This window comes from Macrobrachium nipponense, chromosome 22 (genome assembly GCF_015104395.2).
Source record: "Macrobrachium nipponense isolate FS-2020 chromosome 22, ASM1510439v2, whole genome shotgun sequence".
NCBI classification, from domain to species: domain Eukaryota; kingdom Metazoa; phylum Arthropoda; class Malacostraca; order Decapoda; family Palaemonidae; genus Macrobrachium; species Macrobrachium nipponense.
The window spans coordinates 11,893,381-11,920,895 of NC_087213.1; the positions used below are offsets into that span (position 1 = coordinate 11,893,381).

Genomic DNA, 27,515 nt, shown 5'->3' on the forward strand with positions numbered 1-27,515 from the left:
GTAGGGTAATATGACAGTGAAAGTAGGGTAATTTCAGTGCCTTAGGTAGGGTAAGGAGCCTCTTAGATGGCTGGCAACACTGGTTCCAACATCTCTCTCGTAGGGCTTCTGTGGGGATGGCCAGGGTCATAGTTGTTATTAGGTTAAGCAGGCCTCATACCAGCACCTGTCCTTGATCCACCGGAGAGCCCTTCATTTCTGGGGTAGGTCAGGAGAGGTTTTATAGGGTAGTCCGAGGTTTATTGGTTTGGGAGAGAGACAAAGACACCCATTCTGCCTTCCTGAAATAACTGAGTTGCTCTCAACACCATAAGCAATAATGCTAGCTTAAGCCCTTTAGATCTCTCGTCATCGAGAATTTATAGGAATGGAGAATTTACAGGAATGGTGATTTGAATACTGATAGTGTCGCTTGCTTCTTTTGTACAGCTACACTGGAATTGACGAACGACAGTGGTCCCATTCACAGTATAGGACTATGGTGCCATTTACCGGATGTGTGTACCTAAAGATGGCACCCAACCTCAGATTTCCGAAGGAACATCCGTCGTTTTAATTTAAGAGGTGTCATGTAAATCAGCTGAATGACCCTCTAAAATCATCCTACGCATTTCTACCATCACCCAGCTTTCCCCACTTCTTATAGACAATCAATGGAAATTCAGCGATCGAGCTTGTCATCCGTAAATATGCTCTCCTACTTGACCCTGACCTTCGGGAGCTGCTCGTGCGACCTATAGGCTTCATGGTAGCGCAAGGCCTGTTTAATCTCACAACAACAATGACCCTGACCATCCGACTGCAGAAGCCGTATATGAGGGAGTGGGTTAAACACGCCTCCTGGACGGAATATCATAAAATGCCTCCAGATGCACCGAGATAGAGCGGAAGAAAACGAAGCTGCATTTCGAGAAATTGAAAATTGAAGGAGAATGGTTTAGAAATGATCTCTTAAGTATTTTACTTTGACTGTATTCAAGAAGGTATTTTACCTGGTTATACAAAGTAAAATGTTCGTTTATACCAATCGTTTTCCCTGATGGGGCAGGTCCGGAAAAAAAGAAAAAAACTGTCATCGCCACATTCCTGCCCTAAACTACTGCATTATTAAAAGGATAGTTTTTTATCCAATGAAAACAAAAAAGGTCCTCAGTAACTTCCTTGTCCTACGTCTGGCGAAGGGCTTACTTACTCCACGGTGCCACTGAGTATAGGAGCTCCTTCCGGCACTCTGTCAGTAATGTTGACCAGCCTCCTCAAAAATGGCATGATGAGGACGTCGTTATAGAGCATCATTCCGATGACCAGGATCAGGAAACCTATAGGCTGAAAGGAATGACATCAATTTAAATGACTTCATTCGAGACACTCTAGTGACTAGAATAACCCTTCCCGGGACTTAAATCAACTTATCCGACCTCCAGGGAGATTACAGGAGACATTTTGATCGAATTTTATTTCTTCCTTGTGTTTGTGAATAAATTTTCCACTTTTGCTAACTTAAGACTAATTGCATTCTCATTGCATTGGTAGGTAACTGCCCTAGCATATGTTGTTATAATAGATGTTTTAGTAGCAAACAAAATAGTTGTCATTTGCTGTCTCTTCAAGGCAGATTGCTCGTATGTGCAAGTGGGTCTACCCCAGTTGCCCAGCATTTTACTGTACTTCAGTCTCCAAACGTTTCGTTACCTTCCTCCCCTCCCCCCTGCCCTCTCCCATAACGCCCCTATCCCATACTAGCCTAGCTTGCTTGCTTGCAAAATGTCATGACAAACAATTACCAGCTAATCAAGACGAGGCGGAACCAGGGTCTCTAAACCTCGGGTAGATACGAACAAAAATTAGGCCTAGGTCTCACCTGGAGGTATTGGAACGCCTGCCACTGAACAGCTATGGAGAACAGCCAAATGACGAGCGTCCTGACGGAGTCCAGCACCATCCTGGTCGTGGCAGAAAGCTCCTTCGTGACGCTCACGCCGGCGAAGTTGAAGAAGGCGATGCTGGTAATGTTCACTGAGGGAAAATAAAATGACTATTTTAGACACTTGACGATGACTTTAGTTGAATGTATTTAATGGAACCGCTAACAACACTTTATTCATGATTATCTGTATATGTATATGTATATATATATATATATATATATATATATATATATATATATATATATATATATATACACACACACACACACACACACACACACACACACACACACACACATATATATATATATATATATATATATATATATATATGTATACATATACATATACGTATAAAACTACTCCCTCTATTTTTTTTTATCACACTTTCCCCGTACATACAAACACCTCAGCCAAATCTCTTTGGTTTTTTGGTTTCAGTTCCATTTAAATGTTTTATCCTATTGCGTAGTAAAATGAGAAATCTCTGCTTCTGTGAAACATAAGAAAGGCGTATCCGTCACGGAGTAAATCTCCAAATCGCAATATTTCATCAAAGATTAACGATAAGGTAAATTGAAATAACACGATTCGACGATATCGCATACTGGATTTGCCCAGGACTCGATTTGCCGAACAGAAAACGGGAATCATGTAAGAGGGGAAACTTATACAAAGCGTTAGGCTGCACTCACGTAGGATGGCGAGTATTAAAAGAGGATTGTTTTTTATCTGAACGAAAGCGTCTGGGGTGTCTTCCAGGACTCCCCTTTCGTTGGAGCTGAACATTCCACCGGGTATGTAGTACATAGGGATCAGGAGTACGGACAAGGTCAAGAAACCGAAGATACCTGAAAAGAAAAAGGAAGGAATATCGGATACGAGAGAAAATATTATTATTATTATAATCTCCAGAATTGATGGGTATGAATAGTTCTCCTGACTTCATGTCCCCAAGGGCTTTGTAGTAAAAATAATTGATTTTATTCAAGATTTTAAGCAACCATGAGCTGTATTGCATTGTTTATTTAAATGTCATACAGTTATCCTGGTGTTTACCATATTATTGTTTATATATATATATATATATATATATATATATATATATATATATATATATATATATATATATATCACATTTGGGGTCCCTTTTAACTTGTTCCGCGTGAAGTTTGATACGTGGAGTTTTAATGCTTATCGGTATAACATTTTATCTTCACATCCAAATGTCAAGCATAATTATCTGCCGCTCTGATAAGCCTCCTACGTAACAACCTAAACCGACCCATTCCAACAAAATGAAAGAACTGTCATTTGTTTTTCCATCAGAACATTTGTGATTATTTCACGCATTCTCTGCTGATTATAGGACTTCGCGAGCATCATTTAACCACGGTAGGCTCGAATCCGTCTCAAGCCCTGTCCCAGGCCTGGATTCAAAAGGAGGGCATTTGTCAGTCAAACGCCTGGCAAAATAAATTATGAAAAGATCTGTTCCAGATAGAAGCAGCCAGAATATGCTCGTTAAAAACAGCGACCTCGACAATGAGTTAAGATGATGGCGATGGTGATATCGACCTAAAAGCTAAATAGTCACCAAATTCGTCATGTTGGCGTCTTCCGGTGATTCATTCGTCTTCCGATAAACTAGGCCCGGAGTCTTTGATTCACCGCCATGTTAAGATGACGCGAAAGAACCACCTCCTGGCTTCCATTCTCCGGTTGTAGTAGCTTGTTGTTGGGGGTGTTGGGAGTTTATTATTAATATTATATTATTATTGTTAACCAAACAAAAACTACTTTCAGTTTTCTTCTGAAGATGGAAATAGTCACCCACATGATTACCGAGTATAACTTGTTTACTTGTGAGTGTGTACATAGTATTTTACTTAAAACTCGAGTACTTTTGAGTAAGGGCGACACTTAGGGCCTGAAAGTACTCGAGTTTTAAGTAAAATACTGTGTAAATACTTACAAATTACAAGTAAACAAGTTATACTCGGTAATTTTGTGGTTTTCAGTTTCCATTTTATTATTATTATTATTATTATTATTATTATTATTATTTTATTATGATTATTATTATTATTATTATCATTATTATTATTATTATTATTATTATTATTATTATTATTATTATTAGGTAGTCAGATGAGAACAGAATCAGGCGAAGGGAAGTATGTATAATAACATACTGATAAATGCTTAAGTTAGTAAAGCTGATAAACAAAATAAGTATGGTAAAGTACAGGTAAAAAAAATCCCTTGGGAAAAAATATTTGTTTTAAATATACTGCAATGCATTAAGGAGCATCAAGAAAATAAAGAAATGGATATAGCAATGCGTTATTGAGCGCATTTCAGTCCGTAGCAGTCAACAGATTGATAAATCTTCATATGTCATTTGAAAGTCCAAATGAAAAAATTACTTTTTCAAAAACATATATTCAAAGAAATTACCTACTAGAGCCACTTCTAAGTGCTATGATTTGCGTGAGTAAACTTGTGAATTAATTTATGCAGATAAATTTATGAACTGGTTGACGCAAGTAAATTTATAATTTGACTTATGCAGTTAAGTTTATGAATAGATTTATGCAAGTGAGTGTATGAGTAGGTTGATGCAATTAAATTTATGAACTGGTTTACGCAAGTAAGTGTATTAATTGATTTATGCAGTCAAGTTTATGAATCGATTTATGCAAGTAAATTTATGAATTGATTTATGCAAGTAAGTTATGGATTGATTTATGATAGTTTATGAATTGATTTATGCTAGTTTATGAATTAATTTATACAAGTAAATTTATGAATTTATTTATGCAAGTAACTCTATGAATTGACTTATGTAATTAACTTTGTGAATTTTTGCAAGTAAATTTATGAATTGGTTTATGCAAATTTTTGAATTAATTTATGCAAGTTTATGAACTGGCGTATGCAAGTCGATTTATGAATTGATGTATGCAAGTTCATTTATGAATTGACTCTTACCTTCATAACCGACCACCTGGAGAGGAGGAACATTGTATTTCATTATGAATTTCTCCTCGAGGACCATCTGCAAGGCGGTCACTATCTGCGCCATCACGATCAGCAGATCACCTGTGATAATACCGTTGATATCCTGCTGGCTGTTGTCGCTGGAGTTAAGGAAGTCCGAAAGTCCTACGAGGACCAACCCCAGGATGACGAATCCGATGCCCATCCACTGGTAGTACCTCAGGCGGCGGTTGAGGAACGCCACCGACATCAGGCCGGTGAAGACAATCACGGCTCCTTTTCCAGGGTGAAAATGAGTAACGATGGTGACAAGAAGCATTGGTCTATGATTGATTTAGTAACAGCAGAGATTGGCTTAGGGACGAAACGAGAAGCTGAGAAAAGGACGTGAGTACTTTAAAAGGTGAGGAAAAGGAGAAATATCAGTGCCTGGGGAAAGGAAAATTAAAGCGAGTTTGTACTAGATAATTGTCGAGATTATGTATATATTAGCTGAAGCCACTGGGAAAATTTGAAAAAGAAAAGACAGAGTGCCAAGTACTTTCGTGCATTTAACACACCTTCGGGGCACAAAATGTGTTAAATACACGAAAGTACTTGGCACTCTGTCTTTCCTTTTTTAAATTTTCCCAGTGGCTTTAGTTAATAAACAAAATCACGTGCTTACTTTTTGTGGTTTCTTAGTAATATGTATATATACATATATATGTAGATATATATATATACATGTAATCTATGTGTGTGTTTAATAGAGAGACACAGACGTACCTCTGAGCATCTGAAAAGAACTGGCATAAGTGAAGATCAGACCCACGAACATGAGGGATGTTGCTGTCATGTCGCAAACTGCGGGGGCCCAGAATATCCACTTGGGGAACTCCGACGTCTGAAAACGAAGGAAAAGGCTTTCGTATAACCTGTCACGGTAGTGCGGATTAGCTTTAAAGGAATAAATATTGTAGAATGGACTTTTAGCATGCAATGTCACCATTGCTTTGAAGAATATTGCATAAAGTATGTCATCATTACTGATTGCAGGCTTATGATTTTCATTAAAAAGAAATGTTCGTAGATACCAAGAGAGAGATAGTCTCTCTCTCTCTCTCTCTCTCTCTCTCTCTCTCTCTCTCTCTCTCTCTCTCTCTCTCTCTCTCTCTCTCTCTCTCCCCTTCTTCTAGATAAAGCCTGCATCACATGACTGATGTTGAGATTGTTAAAAGTGAATTATCTTTGCCAGCTAAAGATTAAAATATCTCTGAAGTACATCATCCATTCAACTGCTCAGCTGGTGGTCCTAGGTACTGGGATCGAACGTGGTTTCCTCTGTTGTGAGATGGACTCGCTACAATTGGACCCCAGTGCAAAATATTTCCAGATTTACGAAGCATTACATTACACCTGCGCTCTCACATACACAGCGCCAATTAGCTGTGATCTGGGTGTGTCCTCCTGCTTTATGAATTCTGTGTTTCTTGTTGACCTTTCTGCCACTCCCTGAACTATGTACAGCTTTTTGTCTTTCTTAGTTTCCCAGATATCTTACATTATCTGTACTAATATATCTTAGATTATCATATTACCTTTACTCATCTTTCTTCTCCAGTTCTATCTGAAAAGCTAAAGTGACATTGAACACACCTACTATTATTACAATTATTCCTTTACGACTATGTATATTTATACTTATCATCCTTTCATTCTCCTTGTACTTCTGTGTGATTCCAGCGGAATACGTTGGTCTTCCCAAAACAAGTCATGCTTTCCTAGTCACTGTCCCTGCATACATTCCAACTTTTCCTCACCGTTGCTGTGTCCAAAGCCAGTTCCGTCGTATGCAGATTTCGGCGTCGTCTGAGGGCCAGGTTAGCGTAAAAAGTCGCAAGACCTGAAGCAGAATACAACGGTTAGAATAAAGGATCTACTGAAACAAATATCTTTTGCTTTCTTCTGCGCGGATCGTCTATTGGAGAAGGAGTCAGATATGGGATCAGTCACACATTCCTTTAATTTTGATTGAATTAGAATTATTTTGGAAAAGGAACATGATAGAACTTCAGAGAATTCATTCAGCAATGTACATTACACGGATCGGTTGTGTGGAAAGGGATATGATATAGGCTCAAGCAATCCATTTTTAATGTAGATGTTTTACAGGTTGTTAGCATTAAAGAGGATACTTTAGGACTTAACCTTTTATCCTCTAATTTCGTATGACATAGGCCTATGAGTCGTCTGCGTGAACCGGAATATACACAAGTGAAAAGTTCATCTTCAGTTACACTAAACATCACTGAAGACAGATAATTAAAACTTCAAGATGAGTAAACACTTCGATAATAACTGCAAGAAGTTGAGTGGTAAATGTGGATAAGGGACGTTCGACTGAAGCCCGTTATCACAATAGCCAAATTGATATAGGTCATTAAAAAGGTACGGGAAATACGAAAGACGGAAGGGCGTTCCACGTTTTGGAAACGAACGTGTAAACTGAATGACCCGATTAGACTCTTAAAATTCATAAATTTACTTGCATACATCAATTCATAAATTTACTTGCACAAATCAATTCAAATATTTACTTGCACACATCAATTCATAAATTTACTTGAATAAATCAACTAATAAATTTACTTGAATAAATCAGTTCATAAATTTACTTGCACAAATCATTTTATAAACTTTCTTGTGTAAATCAATTCATAAATTTACTTCCACAAATCAATTCATAAAATAAACTTTCTTGCATAAATCAGTTCGTAAATTTACTTCCATAAATCAATTCTTAAAATAAATTTTCCTTGCATAAATCCGTTCATAAACTTTCTTGCATAAATCAGTTCGTAAATTTACTTCCATAAATCAATTCATAAATTTCCTTGCATAAATCCATTCATAAACTTGCATAAATCAATTCGTAAATTTACGTCCATAAATCAATTCATAAAATTTCCTGCATAAATAAATTCATAAATTAACTTGCATAAATCCATTCATAAACTTCCGTGCATAAAACAATTCGTATATTTACTTGCACAAATAAGTTCATAAAGTCACTTGCATAACTCATTTCATAAACTTTCTTCCATATATCAGTTCATAAATCCACTTGGGTAAATCAAATCATAACTTTACTTGCATAAATTGACTTTCATAAATCAGTTCATAAATTCGCTAGATTTATGCAACTTCCAGGATCATGCATTTTATAAACTCCACACAACTGGACGAGAAAATAAAACCCACTGGGTTAATAGAATGACGGTAGCTAATCTTAAAAGCACGAATGTCCGACAACAACAGGAATTTCGGGAGTCGACAAGATATTGTGGCGGGACATGATAAGGTAATCGAATTTTGATAGGGAGGCGAAGGTCGCCCGTGAGTTCAGTGATATCCTGACATGATTTTGTCACGGTTCTAATTACATAAGCGTGGAAATGCCAGGATTCGTCGCGTACGTACACATGCTTGGACACAGTTACACGTACATTCAGTCCTTAAATTCTTCACTGTAATAATTTACACATAAGCAGTATATTATATATATATTATATATATATATATATATATATATATATATATATATATATATATATATATTGCAATATGTGTGAATGCAAGCATATATATATATATATATCTTTGTGTATATATTGAGAGAGAGAGAGAGTGGTTTCACAGTCTGGAGATCGGTATATTTCTCTCTAGCAAAGGAGCCTGGGTTCGAATCCCAGACGCGGCCATACCAATACTGACAAATTTCGTGAAAGTTACAGTGCCCTAGGTAGCTAGTAGACTGCAGGGTTGGTAGACAGTGGTATAGGGGCGTGCAGCCTCATCCCGAAAATAGAAATATTTCTGCTGCCTCCCTTATCACATTTTTAAAAAGCTAATCTATTAAACACTGAAGCTTTGATTTGGTAAGGCAATCAGATTATTGCAGTTTTAAAAAATACCAGGGGGTAAAAAAGGCGTGATCCTACCTCCAGCTTACTCGGGACGCATGAAGATTTTCCCCTCGTGCATAAATTGAAATAAATGCGCTATACCTTATTAGGAATAATTTGTCTTTACTACTGTTTAACATGCACATTATTTATTTCATTACGTTTTTATTCTAATAAATAAATCATAAATATCCTTTCCTAAAATTCCTGTGTCTTTACCTCAATGCGAAACACCTTTTTCAGACCTTTTTAGGCCCATTTCATAGACCTTTCCTACCCCCACAACAAGAAGAACAGCAACGACCACAAAGTAATATGTAGGCTTACTCCCCGAGTAAGCGAATACACTAAACAATTAAGTGTCAGGACTACAGGGTCCTCATACCTCTTGTTAGGTAATATCGCCTAACTATCTAAGACTCGTTCTTATCGAAGAAGGAGCTAAAAATAAAGATGAAAATGAGCAAATGAATGCATATAAAGTTATAAACCAATCAGCGTCATAAGACCAAAGGGGGAGGGAACTCGGTGATTGTAACTATCAGTCATTTCTCTTTCAACTTGACGATCCTCAGCTGATTGGAAATGATTGTCTCTCTTTCTCCCCAATTTACAGAGTATCTTTTGGTACTTGGGGAAATGGCATATCAGTCCCTTCGAACAGGAAGTCGACGGAAAATGTTTTTATCGGTCAAAACCTGACGGAACTCGGAACAAATTTGTTCACAATAACGTCTCCCGGAATCTTGTTTTGATTGACGTCTCTCTCTCTCTCTCTCTCTCTCTCTCTCTCTCTCTCTCTCTATTTTATATATATATATATATATATATATATATATATATATATATATATATATGCTTAAAAATCTCAGAAGATGCACGTGACTTGATTAAATAAGCGAATACCACAGGAAATGACAAGCAGAAATCCAAGCGCTTTCGTCTTTACATACAGACATTGTCAAGGAGCGATGTCTTAGTAAAGACGAAAGCGCTTGAATTTCTGCCTATCATTTTCCTGTGGTATTCGCTTATATATTATATATATATATATATATATATATATATATATATATATATATATATATATATATATATATATATATATGAACACATGGGAACGAGTTTCGTAGAAATATACACGCATAACCAATCTGAAATCGTGCATTGATAATGCCTCATTACTTGTACGCGATAAAGCCCGTAAGCTATTTAATCGCTGTGGTAAGGTGTCCTTATCGAGTTCCTTATCTGAAAGAGAATGAATCTCGTATTTTAATCATGAGACTAATTAGGAAAAAACCGAATAGTTATCGTCTATCTGTAATGGACAATAATCACACCGGATTTGTGATGTAAGATCTTTTGTGATAAGTCGCGAAAAACAACTGAAACTCACGAACCCAGAAATTTAATTATTATTCGTCATTTTCGTTTGATCCGGTACAGTATTAGTATAATGTTAACTTTACTAAATTCCATAATTCATGCTCAGTTTGTTGATATACGTATAGGCTACAATGCAACTTTCATTCATCGTTAATGTGAAAGTTGAAAATACAATATATATTTTAATTTTCTAACATGTTTAAAACTCGATACATTGCATTCACTAAAGATGTAAATAGGTTTAATTCACGATAAATTTCATTCACCAAGAAATTATATGTGTTAATCGCAATATATTTTATTTCGACCAGAATCATTCGAGCCTGGCTTTCGATAAATATAATTCGCTGCTGCTCCTGCTGAAGATATATATATATATATACTATATATATATATATATATATATATATATATATATATATATATATATATATACACATATATATATATATATAATATATATATATATATATATTATATATATTTAATTGCGATGTAATTCATTCACCAACAAATAAATATAAATCGCTGTATATATTTCATCTAACAAGGAATGATAAAGCTTTAAATAACTAAACATTATTATAATCACCACTTACTACTCTAGCACGGTCATAAACAAGCAAAAAACTGAATAGATATCGAATCTTTGGCCAAGAGAATGTGCTGATAACAGACGATGATAACGATATTTAAAGTAAATGATAGTTCGTACTAGTAACTCATGTTATAGTTGGTATGCTGTAGAAATTTGGCGCAAGTTATGCATGCAAGTCATTTGCCCTTCCAGGTGTCCCCTGTATATACATACACCAACGCACCCATTTGCTATTATATGCTACCGCACAGAATGAGTTAAAGAAAGAGCTATACCTACAGAGTCATTGACAGATGGCTCCATGTTCTGATAACCCATACAGCAAGGGAGCCGTTTCAAAGGCAAATCTCTAATACTTCTATTACCACCACCGTTTTCCTGCTAAACTGCGCAGATAAAGAGTGATAGTAGCATGCATCTTACTGTTCACAGATTTGCCCAAAGAGGAAATTGAAAATAGGAAAGAATTTTTCAAAAGCATATGGTATCGTAGAGAAAATATACTTGAAATACCTCGTATAATGGCAAAATAAACGAGCAAGGGAGCCGTTTCAAAGGCGAATTTCGACTACTACTATGAGCGAACATTGGTGGCAGACATGAAGTCTTTCGTGTTCGATCATTCATTGTCCTGTACAAACGCAAACACTTTGACGGGCTTCAATTTTTGTGCTGCCAGATACGTATACAAACTAATTAACATTACTGTGATTTTGCCACCAATTTGGCTGCTTGCTGTAAAGTTTAGAGGCGGGAAAGGTGCTGAGGCAACGCTTTAGTGATAACCTGCTCAAATGACGCGAGAAATGAAAGAGAACTGAAGCGGGCGGTTGAATCAGCTGTGGAAGGGTCCCAGAGACACACACACACACACAAAAATCCTTTTGAATGTTTGTTTCTTTTGTTTACTTTTCCAAAAACACATTATGCTTATATTTATTTTGATTATTACTTTGGTTGCCGTCAGCTGTCATATGGTACTCATATATGTGTATGTATGTATACATATAGATGTATATATATATATATATATATATATATATATATATATATATATATATATATATGTGACGGTACTTACTTTCTTTGCACAGATCTAAGGTAACGTTGCCGTGGAGGCTGTACTTTGGGGAATTAGGCTTATATAAATTCTTCTTGTCTTGCTCAATTTCTTAATCTGGAATTCGTTAAAAGGAAGGGTTCTACTTTTAGATGAGAAATGAAATTGATATATTCATACAAATTACGTTTTATTCTTCGTTAGGGTTCTTACAAGTGTTTTTCCACCTTCTGAGTTACTGGGCTTTTGGACTGATAAAACTTAATTGGCACTTGTTGCAATTACGAGTCTATAGGCACGAGGGAAATTTAACTGAGTATTGATTGTCACTTTCACTGTCTTTGATTGCTTCGCACACCACACCTTTGCACCTGTTCTTCTTCTGGGGATTCCTTCTGTCCTTCTCGGTTTTCACGGCCATGCCACTGCAGTTCTCCCCCATCAAGGCTCCCCGGTTGTTCTCTCTCTTGGCTTCTCTGTTCCCCTTTTTTCTCTGCTCCCTTTTCTGCTTGCTCTCTCTCTGTCTCGCCTTTTTGTTCAGTTGAAATCTCCTTAGCCCCGCCTTTGGATTTTTGGATTCTGACTGGGTGTGGCATTTTCTGAAAGACCTTTTGTCTCTTAGTGGCTACTAACTTCATACGAGACCGCCTTCCTGTCAGGTCTTCTACAGTAATTCGTAGGCTTTGAATTTGTATACGCCTCCTTCTTCATGTCCTGGCTTCTTAGGGGCGTATCCCTTGGTAACCTCATAGGTCATTCGTTGATACCCCTTTTGGGCTGTCTTATGACCAACACTCATGGCTTTGATTCGTCGATACTAGAGGCCTATATTTGGGAGGGTGGAGCTTTTTAAGAGTTTGGTACTTCCCTCTTTCTAACAACGGGTCATAGAATTCCCTTTTAACGTATGCCAGATGGCTCTCTCTGACCTGTTCACGCTAATGAGGGTAGTTTCCAATTTCTCGAAGGTGCCTGGGCGATATCCCTCGTCGACTATAATCTCTTGTTGGTCACTAATCGCTGGTACGGACAGAGGCTTTTTTTGTTGGGGGGAGATGAAAACCAGATGTCTAATGGCTAAAAGCCTAATGTTTTGAGTAACAAAATCCCTTCGCAAAGAAAAGTCATTATCGTATTCCCTTTCCCTTTCTTCCTTATTATCCGTTTCGTGCCCTTTTCTTATGTATAATTAAGTTATTGTCTTTTGGAATAACGACACTGCTGCCACACTATTACAGTCTCGGCCCGCTACCTCGCTGACTCCTCCCCCCGACAGCGTTAACTAAGCTGAAGCAAATATTATACCTACAAGAGGACTCCTAACTTATGCTTCTTGGAAATCATAGAAACTTTAACTCAAAAACATCAAAAGTGAATGCAACATGAGCAAATCCTTGATTAAGTAATGTTAAGGGCAACAATCAAAATGAATGTAAATATGAATAAATTCTTGAGTAAGTAACATTCAGAGAAACATTAAAAAAACTGAATATGGACATGAACAAATACTTGATTAAGAAATATTAAAAGAATCATCAAACTGAATTCAAATATGTGTAAATCACATTAAGAAACATGAAACTGAATGCAAAAAAGAATAAATCACCAAAAAAAACAAGAAAACTGAAAGTTAAACATACATAAGCCCTTGAGTCACATAAGTTATATAAATGCATGGTAGAAGCAAAAAATAATGGTAACTATCCAAGTTTACAGTATATGATTGGTTCAGTCCTCAGTCCTATTCTATCTAGGTGGATATCGTCTTTCTTTATGGAAAAATAAATTTCGTTCTTTGTTGACGACACTTGATGGCTTCTTGTTGGCTGTGACCTGCTGCTTGGAGACAAGTCCTGGGAGAAAATATCCTTGTGTATTTGTATGCAATAACAAGTGTGTCCTTGACTTCCTACTGAGAGTGTGTATTGTGTTTATGCAAATTTCATTGGACATTCTTACTGTAATTTCTGAGTAACCTTGACATTAAACAATCTAACTTCACTGCTTGATACTAAAACAATATTGGCAACTCGGTTAAAGGAACCGGTTAGTGGTTATACTTGTAGGTTTCTTCTACTGTGACAACAATTAGTTAGCTTTCACCAATCAATATCTTGTTAGTAAGTTTTCAACAACTACTATCTTGTTAGTGAGTCTTCATCACTTAATATCTTATTAGTAAGTTATCATCAATCAACATCTTATGGATTTGAACAAAGTAGGTGTATTAATTACCCCTTCAAAATCTTAATAATTTCTGAAACGAATTGTCTTATCTTAAAATCTCTTAATATTCTATCTTAACCCGTCTTATTTATTCTTTTACTTCTAAGAATGTTCTTATGGAACGATTAAACTTAATATACGTCTTAAAATTCTTATACTACGCATTGAACCGTTTCTTACATACCCAAATAATTCCCTTCAAGTCAAAATAATTTGAAGTTAAGTGCACTTAACCAAAAAAAAATTGCTACAAACCAACTAATTAAAGTAAGAATTGCAACAATAAAAGATTATTCCTAAGTCAACCGGTGAAGGTAAACTTAGCAATAAAGAAATCAAATAAATACATGGGAATAATTGGATGAATTAATGGGTTTGCTCTTCTGTTTCACTGAAAAGTGACTCTTCTATTTCTTAGGTTATATCTAGTTCCTTCTTCTGGAATTTCTTCTGGAGTACTCTGTCATTTCGGATTCTTCAACTTCTTTTGGTTCTCTTGACCTTGTCCTTGTTTATCAAAATTCTTCTTCTTCTAATGATTCAGCATATGTGGAAGGCATTTGGTTATTCATTTTCTTAACCTTTATCTTAGTTTCTTGTACGTCTACGACCTTGTATGGTCCTGTGAATTTTGTGGCTAACTTATAATTAATACCACTTCTTACTTCCTTCTTAATATAGACTTCATCCCCTTTCTTGTAGCTCCTACAGGCCTTAATCCTTCTTGATGCTTCTCTATCATATTCTGCTGGGCTTCTTCTAGATTCTTGTGCAATTGCTTGTGTATTACTTAAAGTTTCCCGATTCTTATCTTCATGATATCTTCAGAGTAATTAGGCTGTATTGGCTGATTCAGCCATGCATAAGGTAATCTGGGTTCATATCCCATCAAAGCTTTTATGGGAGTTGCTCGAGTACTCGTATGATGCCTTGCATTTAATGATAATTGGACTAAAGGTAAATTGACGTCCCAGTCAGGATCCTGTCCTACTGTGTGACGTAATACGTCTAAAACCTTCCTGTTATTCCTTTCTACTAAGCCATTGCTAGCTGGGTGATACGGCTGTATCGCTACCTTTTCTACCTTAAAGGCGTTACAAATTTCTTGAACTAATGAGTTTGTTGAACTCGGTCCCATTATCAGAGATAATGAGCTGTGGGGCAGAATATCTGCAAAATATTCTTATCAAAGAGAGCGGTTGCACAATCCTTGGCACCTTTACTAGTTAGTGGTACCAACTCTGTATATCTCGTGAGCGCGTCGATACATACTAGTATATCTTATTCCCTTTACTCGTGGTATGAAGATTAGTGATAAGATCAATAGATACTCTTTCGAAAGGAGTCTGGTGGATAGGATATTTCCCTAGTGGTACTTCCTTGTCTGTTCTTCCTTGTAGCTGTTGCATGTATTGCAGCTCTTCACATAATTACTAACATCCTTGTGAATTCCCTTCCAATGGAAAGTTCTCTGGATTAGTCTAATTGTCTCATCCCTTCCTGGGTGAGCTCTCATGTCATCGTCGTGCATTAGCTCAATGACCTTGTTTCTTAGACTCTTAGGTACTAACCTTTTGTGCAGTACACCTAGAAATTGACCAAATGGGTCATATTCGTGACACATCCAAATTAATACGCCATCTATGTCCGTTAGTGCATCTGTGGGACATCCAACCTTCCTACCTAGTTCGGTTAATTCTTGTTGGCTGTGTTTTCTTTCGTTTCTAACGTATTTAAACAGTTCCCTTATATCTTCATCTCTTTCTTGTTCTTTTATGAAATTTTGCCGGGAAAGCTCCTCTGTATAATGCATGGTGAGTACATTTATGTCATTGCACATTGTTTCATTCTTTTCTTCTTCTTGAATTATCATATTTATACTATCACCTTGTGACACATATCTTGATAATGCATCTGCTACCTTATTCGTCTTCCCAGGGACATATCTCACTTCTATGTCATAATCTTGGGCTGTCATGAACCAACGGGCTCTTCGTCCAGAAAAATTAGGGTTCTTTAGCATTTCTACTGCAGCTGAATGATCCGTGAACACGGTTATCTTGTAACCAAAAATGATATATCTGAAATGCTTTAAAGCGTCTATTATAGCTAGAGACTCGAGGTCTGTTACTGAGTAGTTCACTTCTGAGGGCTTTAATTTCCTACTGGTAATAAGCTATCGCATTATACTTATTTATCTTGTCTTTGCATTAAACATGCTCCTATACCAATGTGGCTTGCATCCGTGGCTAAAAAGAATCTTTGCCGAAGGTCTGGGAAGCTAAGTACTGGGGGATGTGTTAATCTTTCTTTCATTCATCGAATGCTTCTTGCTGCTCGTATGTCCATGTGAATGATACATGATCCTTTAAAAGTTCAGTTAGTGGAGCTGATATGACTGCAAAGTTCCCTATGAACTTGCGGTAAAATCCTGCTAAACCTAAGAATGACTTTACGTCCTTCTTGCACTGAGGTGTTGGATATTCCTTAATCGACTTAATCCTTAATTCGTTTTTACTTCTACGCCCTTTTACACTTGTAGTGCTATGACCAAGGTAGTCTATTTTCCTTTTAAGGAAGTTACACTTCTTCAGTTTAAGCTTCAGGTTGGCTTTTCTTAATCTCTTTAGGACTTCTCTGACTAAGTCTATGTGTTCCTCATAGTGTCTGTTGCTATTACCAAATCATCTATGTAACAGTGTACGTCTTGCCTAGTAAATCGCCCAAAATTTTATCCATTAATCTTACAAAAGTTACCGGACTTTGACTTTAGACCAAAAGGCATTCTACATACTGGTATCTGCCGTTACTAGTGGAAAAAGCAGTCAAAGGTTTACTTTCTTCGTCTAGAGGGATTTGCAAGAATCCCTGCAATAAATCTATTGTGGTGAAGTATCTCTTGGACCCATATAGTAGCGATAAGATCTCGCATTGACGGCATTGGATAAGGATCATTTTTTCAGTAATTTGGTTCAATTTTCTGGAAATCCACAACTATTCTATAAGTTTTGTCCCTTTTAGGAACTAGCAAAAGTGGAAAGGACCATGGGGATTTAGATGGTTCTATTATTCCTTGCCTATTCATTCTTTGTACTTCTCTTTCAATGATCTCCTTCTGGGAATGTGCTACTCTATAGGCTGGTATGTAGATTGGCTTTGTGTTCGATGGAATGTCTATCTTGTGCGTTATTTCGCGTGTATTTCCCAGGTGTCGCCGTCTAGAGCGACTATATCATTATATTCGCACAGTAAGTCTATGAATTCCTCTCTAACATGGTTTTTCCTTAATGTCCTTTAAATGAGATCCTATTTTAGCTCTTCTCAGTTTTATGTCCTGAGCGTAATTTTTCATTTCCTTTCCTTTACTGATCGCGGCTACCGTTTCCCGTTCTACAACTCGGATAGGTATGGAGTATACTTCTGCTAGGCCTATCTCTGTACCTGCTGTTAACTTAACCTTTCCTCCTCTGTTATTCGTAATCTGTAACGCTATTTTGCCCTGTCTGACTTCATGTAAACTAGAGGAATAATGTATTCCATTTACTTGCGACTTTTCAGTAAGCGTGAGAATTTCCTTCCCTCAAAAATTGGATTTACTGTACATTCTACCCACGTGCTTTCTCCTGGTTTAAGTCTTAATTCCCTCTCTAACTTTAAATAAGTGCATTGATTTGATTCTAAGAGGTTAATGATCTGTTGTGAACTCGTGATGCATTCTTGGATATCTTCCTCTGTCTTATCCTTCTTTAAGGATACCTTTCAGTGTGGGATTCTCTTGAGTCTGGGTTCTTTTATTGGCTTGCATATTGGTATTCTAGAAATCTCACGACCGTTGTTAATCACTAGTTGTTTCCCTAGGGGCATCAATGCTTATCCCTTGTCTAGCCATAGTGGGTAACCTATCAGCAAATGAGCAAAAGCTAATTGTATATCTCTGGCTACCAGAACCTTTTCTCTTAGAGCAATTCTTCCTAGCCTAAATGGAAAATCTAACTGTCCAATTACGTGGATATCATTACCCTGGACGTCTGTGATTCTACAATCTACTGCTGTGTTCAAACTTAAGTGAGAAAAATACAAACGATACACCTTTTCTGACATTATATTCTTAGGACTACTGTATCAAAGAATGTAACAATAGGTTTCTCTAGACCGACATGTGCGGGAAATAAGGGTCTATAATATATTCATTCCCTACATCAACTTTGCTAACCTGTGTAGCTGGGCTTAGCCTTGACATTCCGGACGTTCTCTCTGTTATAGAGGAAGATTCATTGTACCAGTAAGCAGAAAATTTCCCATTGCGTCGTCTGACATTGGCTGAGCTGATTGATACCCTATACTTGCTGTTTGATTAGCATATCTATTTGGGACGGAATCCCTATTTCCTCTAACTGGGGGAGATTGACTATTGTTTCTACTTCTGCCTCTCGACTGAGATCTACCTCTAGGAGCTGAGACAAATTTATTTCTGCATTCTCGAGCACTATGTCCTGTTCTCTTATGGAAGGGACAGAAGGCTATCCCTCCGGCAGTCATGGCATAATGTCCTCTCTTCTGACAGTTATAACGTGACTGTCGAAAATCCTCCTTGAGAAGATTACCTGGCATCTTATTCTGATTTCTAGATGGTGTCCTAGATCTATTTGGACCCTTTTCTTTTGTCCTATAGCGACTAAAGGTCTGTATATAGGATTCCCTTCAGGTCTTCTAACCTAGGATTGCTTTGTTTCCTCCTCTTCAATCTCTGCTACATCATCGGATGTCTCCCACTTACGAGTCATCCTTGCAATAACTTCCGTTGGCAGACTTCCAATCATTATTGCTAGTCTAAATATTTTTTTAACATGACTCATTAGCATTTTTTGCTTGCCTCCTTCTACCTCTATCCAACCTGTGGATTCCATGAAGTTACCCCATTCATTCATATTGTTATACAACTGAGAGCTAAACTCTTGATAACGTCTTTCGTCTAACTTAAATTGACGCACTATCCTTGCCAAGCTAGTAACTGGATCTCTTTCACCAACTGTGGAATAAACCTTCCTAAAATACCGTTTCAGTTCTTCCCAATTCTTAAGATCTCGGTAAGTCTCGGAGTGGACGTATCGTTCTAAGTCTCCTCCGGCTTCCAAATCAAGATAACTCTTGGCTTCAATAAGCTTTTCTCTATCTGTCCCCGTTATGCTATCTAGGCGTGTCTCCACCTGCTCTATCCAGTTCTCTAAGTTACAAGCTAACTGACCGTTCTTTCTTCCGCAAAATTTAGCTATGTGATTAATCACATGCCCCTTATGTGTTCCCATTACTGCTGCGTTCGAATTCGCGGACTGTGTACTTTCCGGCATGTTTATTTTCCTTGTTTGACTTCTCGTGAGCACAGGCGTTCTTACGTTCTGATAAGGAGTCGGTCTCCCTTTGACCATCGACTCGTTAATGGAAATTTTCTTAAGTACTGAGTATCATTAAAAGTATCAAAGTTATGACAGTATTAACCCGAAAGAAAATGATAATAACAATAAAGTATTTTTACTAAAGTATTCGATCACCAAAAAAATAAAAGAATTTTCCCCAGAAATATTCTCAAAGTCTTACGTTATCGGTAAGCGATTCTTAAACAACAACAAAAACCCTCTTAATAGTTCTGGTAAAACGATACTGAACTGACCGTAAAAATAAAAGTTGTACGCTAACGAGAGACCTCCCGTGAATTACCCTTGTTATCCTAAACAAACAAAATAAAAAAACAAGTAAACATTCATTCGACGTAACGAATAAAAGTAAAAGCAAATACTAAAACAAAAAAAACAAAACAAAGTACAAGAAATCGAAAAACAAAAAAACCAAAATCACAAAAAATAACATAAAATGACACAATCAAAATTAGAAATTAAATTTAAGTTTTGGTTAGTAAATACAAATGTTCGGGAAAAGGTCTTAGTAGCTGATTAGTTATAATTAGTAAACTAAAGAAATATCGTAGTTTCGTTGCCAAAAAAAAGGTTCAGAGTGAAAATCTTTTAATCTTGAAATACCAGAAATTGTCTAACTGAAATGTTAATCGCGTAATTTACTTTCAATAAAGTTTGATGTTATGTAAGTGCGAGGATATTATTTTGGACTTAACTTCTTTCGTCGTCTTCGACTCCCGGGTTTACGTCTGACAGCTTGCGTTCGCCTACCAGCGCGTTGAATGATGCGTTGTTACGTCTGCGGGAAGGGGACTTCTCTCTCTCTCTCTCGATTGCGTTGACTGATGCGTTTTCGGAATTGTTTTCTTTCCTCTTGATATATTCTTTTATGCGTTCGACATCTTGTTCTTCTAGTGGAACGACTGTTCTTGTTCTTCAGAGTGGAGTTTTACTTTCGCAAAGTGTGGGTGGCTTTTTTTTTGGAGCGCTTTTATTGTTACAACTCGGTAACTGTCCTTGTATTTGGGGAAGCACTGGTAACTGTCTTTGGGGAGAACTTTCTTTTTCGAGTGGCGTGAATGGATTGAAATCTCTTCTGCCGACACTAAACTTTTGATTCCGTTTCGCGGCCGCTGTTTTTAACTGTCATTCGTGTCTTCGTATCACGTTCCGCTAAATCACCATTTGCTTTTGCTGTCTCTTTTGGTCTCTTCCTATCCTTACCGCTCGACATCAATTAATCTTGTCACTATATCAATCTTTATCTCATCGTATCCCACCGCTGCCACCAATAAATCTGTGACGGTACTTACTTTCTTTGCACAGATCTAAGGTAACGTGTGCCGTGGAGGCTGTACTTTGGGGAATTAGGCTTATATAAATTCTTCTTGTCTTGCTCAATGTTCTTAATCTGGAATTCGTTAAAAGGAAGGGTTCTACTTTTAGATGAGAAATGAAATTGATATATTCATACAAATTACGTTTTATTCTTCGTTAGGGGTTCTTACAAGTGTTTTTCCACCTTCTGAGTTACTGGGCTTTTGGACTGATAAAACTTAATTGGCACTTGTTGCAATTACGAGTCTATAGGCACGAGGGAAATTTACTGAGTATTGATTGTCACTTTCACTGTCTTGATTGCTTCGCACACCACACCTTTGCACCTGTTCTTCTTCTGGGGATTCTTCTGTCCTTCTCGGTTTCACGGCCATGCCACTGCAGTTCTCCCCATCAGGCTCGGTTCCCCGGTTGTTCTCTCTCTTGGCTTCTCTGTTCCCCTTTTTTCTCTGCTCTCTTTTCTGCCTGCTCTCTCTCTGTCTCGCCTTTTTGTTCAGTTGAAATCTCCTTAGCCCCGCCTTTGGATTTTTGGATTCTGACTGGGTGTGGCATTTTCTGAAAGACTTTTTGTCTCTTAGTGGCTACTAACTTCATACGAGACCGCCTTCCTGTCAGGTCTTCTACAGTAATTCGTAGGCTTTGAATTTGTATACGCCTCCTTCTTCATGTCCTGGCTTCTTAGGGGCGTATGCCTTGGTAACCTCATAGGTCATTCGTTGATACCCCTTTTGGGCTGTCTTATGACCAACACTCATGGCTTTTGATTCGTCGATACTAGAGGCCTATATTTGGGAGGGTGGAGCTTTTAAGAGTTTGGTACTTCCCTCTTTCTAACAACGGGTCATAGAATTCCCTTTTAACGTATGCCAGATGGCTCTCTCTGACCTGTTCACGCTAATGAGGGTAGTTTCCAATTTCTCGAAGGTGCCTGGGCGATATCCCTCGTCGACTATAATCTCTTGTTGGTCACTAATCGCTGGTACGGACAGAGGCTTTTTGGGGGAGATGAAAAAACCAGATGTCTAATGGCTAAAAGCCTAATGTTTTGAGTAACAAAATCCCTTCGCAAAGAAAAGTCATTATCGTATCCCTTTCCCTTTCTTCCTTATTATCCGTTTCGTGCCCTTTTCTTATGTATTATTAAGTTATTGTCTTTTGGAATAACGGACACTGTGCCACACATATTACATATATATATATCATCTATATATATATATATATATATGTATGTTATGTGTATGTGTGTGTGTGTGTGTGTGTAATATTAAACCACAAATATAGTCAAGTTTCATATTCGCCATAACTGAGGTATAATTTACACATGTGTGTTACTTCGCTCATTTATCTCAATGATCACATGTAGGTACCTCGTTCTATATGAATGTTGGATGTGAATAATAACAATAATAATAAATCAACCATTCTTTCGCCTCGCTCCTGTAGTAATTGCGTAAACATACCGGAGTCTCTAAGGCTACTCAGTTGGCTGTATTTTGAATGGGTGGATGAATCTACGAAGTTAGAATGAATTACTGGAGGGCGAAGACTGGCAAGAGACTAGGGATAACTGCGCTATCTTTGTCCTGAGTTCAGGTGAGCTGGCGAGACGAACTGCCTGACATTGAAGAATATATATATATAATATATATATATATATATATATATATATATATATATATATATATATATTATATATATATATCCGTACTGGAAAGTCAAAAAAGCAAAAACGTCTGTATATGCACTTGGTTATATTCGCAAAGTCCATCTTTATTTTAGCAGAGGGGAGAGTATACAACACAGACTTCACAGTAATTTAATCACATGAATTCTTCATACGGGAATATGAGAGACATATTGACATATTATAAGATTAGATTTAGATGTTCAAACTGCAGTCATCCAGGAAGAGCATTTTTAGAATCCCAGATTATTCGGTAGAGGTCAAATACAGGCGCGCCTCCCCCCCCCCACCCCCCCCCCCCTCTTCTCTCTATCGGGATGTAGCGAATCCTATGAACATCTGGTAAATAAGATAATGTTTATCAGCCCTGGATAAGAAGAATACGCGATTGACACACACACACACACACTCTCTCAGGTCTGGTGTCGGGAGGGAGATAGAGATGGGGAGAGATAGAGAGCTAGAGAGAGTGAGATCGAGATAGGTTCCTGACCGGCTTCATATAGTATATCTATTTTGCTTGGCCACACGGCCTTATCATCAGTGATAATAAGATACCATTTGGCTTTGTCACTGTTTTCCTAAACTAGTCGTGTTCTTTATGGACTTTTTTTTATCGATGTTATCGATGGATACATAAGAAACACGAGGGATTATTTTTTAGTATGTGTGGATTGTACTAATGTTGCTCCTCGAGAAATATTTTCAAGGTTCTTTTTTGTAGCACACTGAATTACAGTTAAGTAATATTGTCTGATTTTTCCGTGGATGGGATTGTTTTTGTGATGTCATTTCTACTGACTAATATCTGAAATCATCACTGCTTCAGTGACACAATGGAATGTGCTTGCAAAATAAACAAAGTAAAAAATGCGTCGAAGTTTCTTCGGCGGAATAGAGTTTTCTGTACAGTGTATGATGCTGTATGAAACTCTCAGCCTTGCCCTATGAAACGTTCAGCCACGGCCCGGTGGTGGCCTGGGTTGTTGGTACCTTTAACGGTGCCAGACGCACGATCACTGCAAACTTTAACCTTGAATAAAACCAAAACTACTAAGGCTAGAGGGCTGCTATTTGATGATTGGAGGGTGGATGATCAGTTTGTAGCCCTCTAGCCTCATTAGTTTCCAAGATTTGAGGGCGGAGAGAAAAAGTGCTGATGGACAGACAAACTTTAACCTTATTAATAGTTTTCTTTTACAGAAAACTAAAAATGACTGATTGATTTTACCGGTACGCTAAATCTGCAGTAGAGATTTTGTCTCCATGGTCACCCTTGATGGTTAAGAATAAAAAAAAAAAAAAAAAGCCACCGTCTAACACCAAGTTTAAATGGATAGATATAAGACAAGAGCTTTAGAGCTTCGCTGAGGTCGTCTTCAGCCCTTTATGATCGTGAGCAACATGACAGTTAGAAGTTTAGAAAATCTGCTTTAGGCATTCGAGACAGCAACAGGGAGTATCTACTTAACCGTCAAAAGTAAGCAGAAGTTGCAGAAACTGGCGAAACTGAACGACTTGGATGCAGGTTTGTACAATGAAAGTCACAGGTGCAATGTGTAATATCGGGACGATGAGGACATGTTATTGCTACTTGGCAAAGGCAGAGAGAAGCTGCAAAGACTGGTGAGAGGGAGGCAGCTGAAATATAGTGACGATTGACATCTATTCGAAACTCGTGGTAACTGACACGTTTTGTACTCACAAAGCATTTCTCCGATGAACATGGTATCGGCCTGGAAAAACGGATGGGAAAATTCCACAACGTCTCCGAAAGAATTCTTGGATTTGATCTTATCCGCCCATCTGGAAAATGATATGATCTTTTAAACTTACACTTTAACGTTCTGCATGTTTGTACATGGCGCATGAGGAATAGGAGTGAGAAGGATATAGAGCAAAGTTGGATAGTAAATATTCATTAGAGATTAATTGCTAGGATGTCTTCAAGGATTCTAACTTTTTTTCTGCCTTATGGACAACAGACTTGACAGTACATCGATCCGTTATCCTCAATAAACCAGAGATTGGATACAGAATAGTTACAATTAAGAATTACTGAGTAATGCGCTTCGCTGAAACAAATGACTCGCGAGCACATGGAAGCAAGAAGCTGAATAACTAATAACACGACTGTTTTATAACTCTTGACATAGGACTCAACTCTTGGGGGCCTATCTTCACCCACCCACACAAAAATATGAGGCCTAATCCTCTCATATTTTTTGTTTAAATATGAAAATCACCTTCACGAAAACATTAAGCCTATAATTCTCTAATATATTTTATTTTTTAAATATGATAATACCCTCACGAAAATATTAGGCCTAATCCTCTAATATTTTTTTATTGAAGTATAATCACCCCCACGGAAATATTAGGCCTAAATATCAAATATTTTTACATTAAATATAATAGCTTCCCTCTCGAAAATATTAGGCCTTAATCTCAAATATTTTTTAGATTTAAATCTAATAGTCTCCCTCTCGAAAATATTAGTCCTAAATCTCTAATATTTTTTCTTTAAATAGAATGGTCACCCTCACGAAAAATATTAGGCCTAATCCTCTAATAATTTTATTACTTAAATATAATAGTCACAAAGTTCCCGAAATGAAGCTGGAACTCACTTGGCAGACAAAGTGTTAATGGATCCGGTGATCACCATCACCAGAGCCAAGACGAATTGCTTCTTCGTCCAGCCCATTCTTCTTCTTCTTCTTTCTCTTCTTCTTCTGTAAACTGGTTAAGACAACTAGAATTTGTTGTCTTTACCGCTTTCCGATATCCAGCTGACACCTGTTAATCAAACCCCTGCATTAATATTATTACAAAGCATCTTGACTCGAAGGGATAGTCAGAAGAATTTATTTTTCAGGAGAGGAAAAAATTGAGAGTCGAGGGAGTTGGACAGGAAAGTGGAAACGGATGAATGAAAAAACTGTAGCGAGAAAGAATCTTTCGAAGACGAGTATTGTAAAATGCCATGAAAATATAAACAGGTGGAAGTACGCAATAAACAAAAACATAAGAAAAATTAACAAATATCTGAGCTAATAGGCAAGACCACAACAAAATAATGTCTTAAACTTGCCCATAATCTACCAAGAAACTTTTTTTTATGTTATTGGAATTCAAAATGCACAGACAGTCATTTAAAATGGAGGTAAACAAAGCAAAAATGAAATACACCAGAAGTTAAATTATTATCATAAACAGCACATAAAATTTACATTCACTTTTCGCATAAAAGATACAAATTTTCGCAGTGAGCGCAACACGGCAGAGATGGAAATCACCAGAAACTATAATTCTATAAACACGTCACACAATATTGCTCCTTCACAACCTGGAAAAAAGGGAAAGAAAATCCCGAAGAGCACATCTGTCCAAGCTGTCTTTTGAAACGCACCCTTGACATATGAAATAGAAGTTAATTAAACGCACCTTTTGCAGTCCATGAAACCGCTGGAAAAGAACAGTCCCCACCAAGGACTCTAGACCTTGAGTCCAGTACGTAGTCGATTACTCGTATACCGACGAGATCTATAATTTATCGAAGGCTTTTGGCTTTTATCTGGTTCATCCCCTTGGTTTTGTGGCTCCAGGCCTTTTGTTCGGCAGGTTACTCGATTACATTGTTTTGGGCTTGTAACTTGATAACAGGTTGCAGACACCACTCGGGCAGTGCCGAGTGTTATGTCAGCATTACAATTCATGTGGGGTGGAGTTACCGAGCCATATCAAGTCGCTTGCAATGGTTACAAAGTTCCAAATGCTCTATTTGGCTTCTTTTCTTAGTTGCCGTTTACCTTTGTGTGTGTGTGTGTGTGTCAGCAGTAAGTCGCCAAACTGCACGTGACAAATATATACTACGTAGACAGCCACATACATATACATATATATATGTATATCTATATATTATATATATCTATATATATATATATATATATATATAATATATATATATATTATATATATAGAGAGAGAGAGAGAGAGAGAGAGAGAGAGAGAGAGGAGAGAGAGAGAGATGATGGGTAGCAACAGTAGTAATAAGTGTCATTTCTTTAACACAAGCACAAAATTAATGATTTACGATCTTCGTTTGCCATAACGTATTATGACTCACATAAGAAAATTAGTCAATATACACTTGTAACTTGAATTGCACACACACACACGCGCGCGCGCACTGTTACCGATAACAATAATGCCAATTAACAGATAATAGCTGCCAAACTTTGCGACAGCGTTTACGAGCAAGTTAAAGAATTGCCATTTCAGTTTTACCACACTTGCATTTTCCGGAATCTTTCATCATTATACCAGCAATCTTTACAGCAAGTGATCCATATTGATGGTAAAGAAGAAAACATAAATTTAGCTTTTTTTTACCAGTGATATTGATTGCTCCTTAATTTGGCGACTAAATTTGCTAACTCCTTCGTGACCGGATAAAGGCTAGCCCCTTCGCATCCCCATAGCTAAAAGCCCCTTCCCCGGTCTTCGTATTTCATGAAAAGGAGGTCAATACTGAGAGATGATAAGAAGACGCGCTCGTGTGATGACATTCCTCCCGAGCCGTTAACGGCGAGTGCTTAGTACCACCAGCCTCGGACGCTATCAGACTCAAATTTACTTCATGCATCTTATCCGAGCTGATCTGGTGTGGATTTCATCATTTTTCTGTCACTCTTGCGCTGGATCATTATTATATTCTTGTTTTTATTGTTCCCCTATTTTGATCACTGGATTTTTTTTTCTTTTTTTGCATTGCTATAGGCCTATACTTTGTTTTTTTTCCATCTGTCCATCTGCCTGTGGTGTTTGCGTATGGTAACACTGCGTCCCGGGCTTTAGAAAGTTGCATTCAGCTTACATTCAACAATAATAATATCTTATCTCGAATATTAACGGTGTAATTCGCATAC

At 37.3% G+C, this 27,515-nt stretch overlaps 1 protein-coding gene across 1 annotated transcript in view; it reads right to left on the reverse strand.

Moving 5' to 3' along the window:
- LOC135198494 (solute carrier family 35 member F6-like) overlaps positions 1-26,216 on the reverse strand; it is a 26,874-nt gene extending 658 nt beyond the window's left edge. The window contains exons 1-9 of the mRNA XM_064226089.1: positions 26,032-26,216; positions 25,215-25,383; positions 24,290-24,390; positions 6,734-6,816; positions 5,700-5,817; positions 4,923-5,207; positions 2,624-2,779; positions 1,862-2,016; positions 1,193-1,326 (exon numbers count right to left, since the gene is read on the reverse strand). Coding sequence (XP_064082159.1) covers positions 1,193-1,326; positions 1,862-2,016; positions 2,624-2,779; positions 4,923-5,207; positions 5,700-5,817; positions 6,734-6,816; positions 24,290-24,390; positions 25,215-25,291 — 1,109 coding nt within the window. The 5' untranslated portion in view covers positions 25,292-25,383; positions 26,032-26,216. The remainder of the gene's footprint in view (positions 1-1,192; positions 1,327-1,861; positions 2,017-2,623; positions 2,780-4,922; positions 5,208-5,699; positions 5,818-6,733; positions 6,817-24,289; positions 24,391-25,214; positions 25,384-26,031) is intronic.
- Between the last annotated feature and the right edge of the window lie 1,299 nt (positions 26,217-27,515).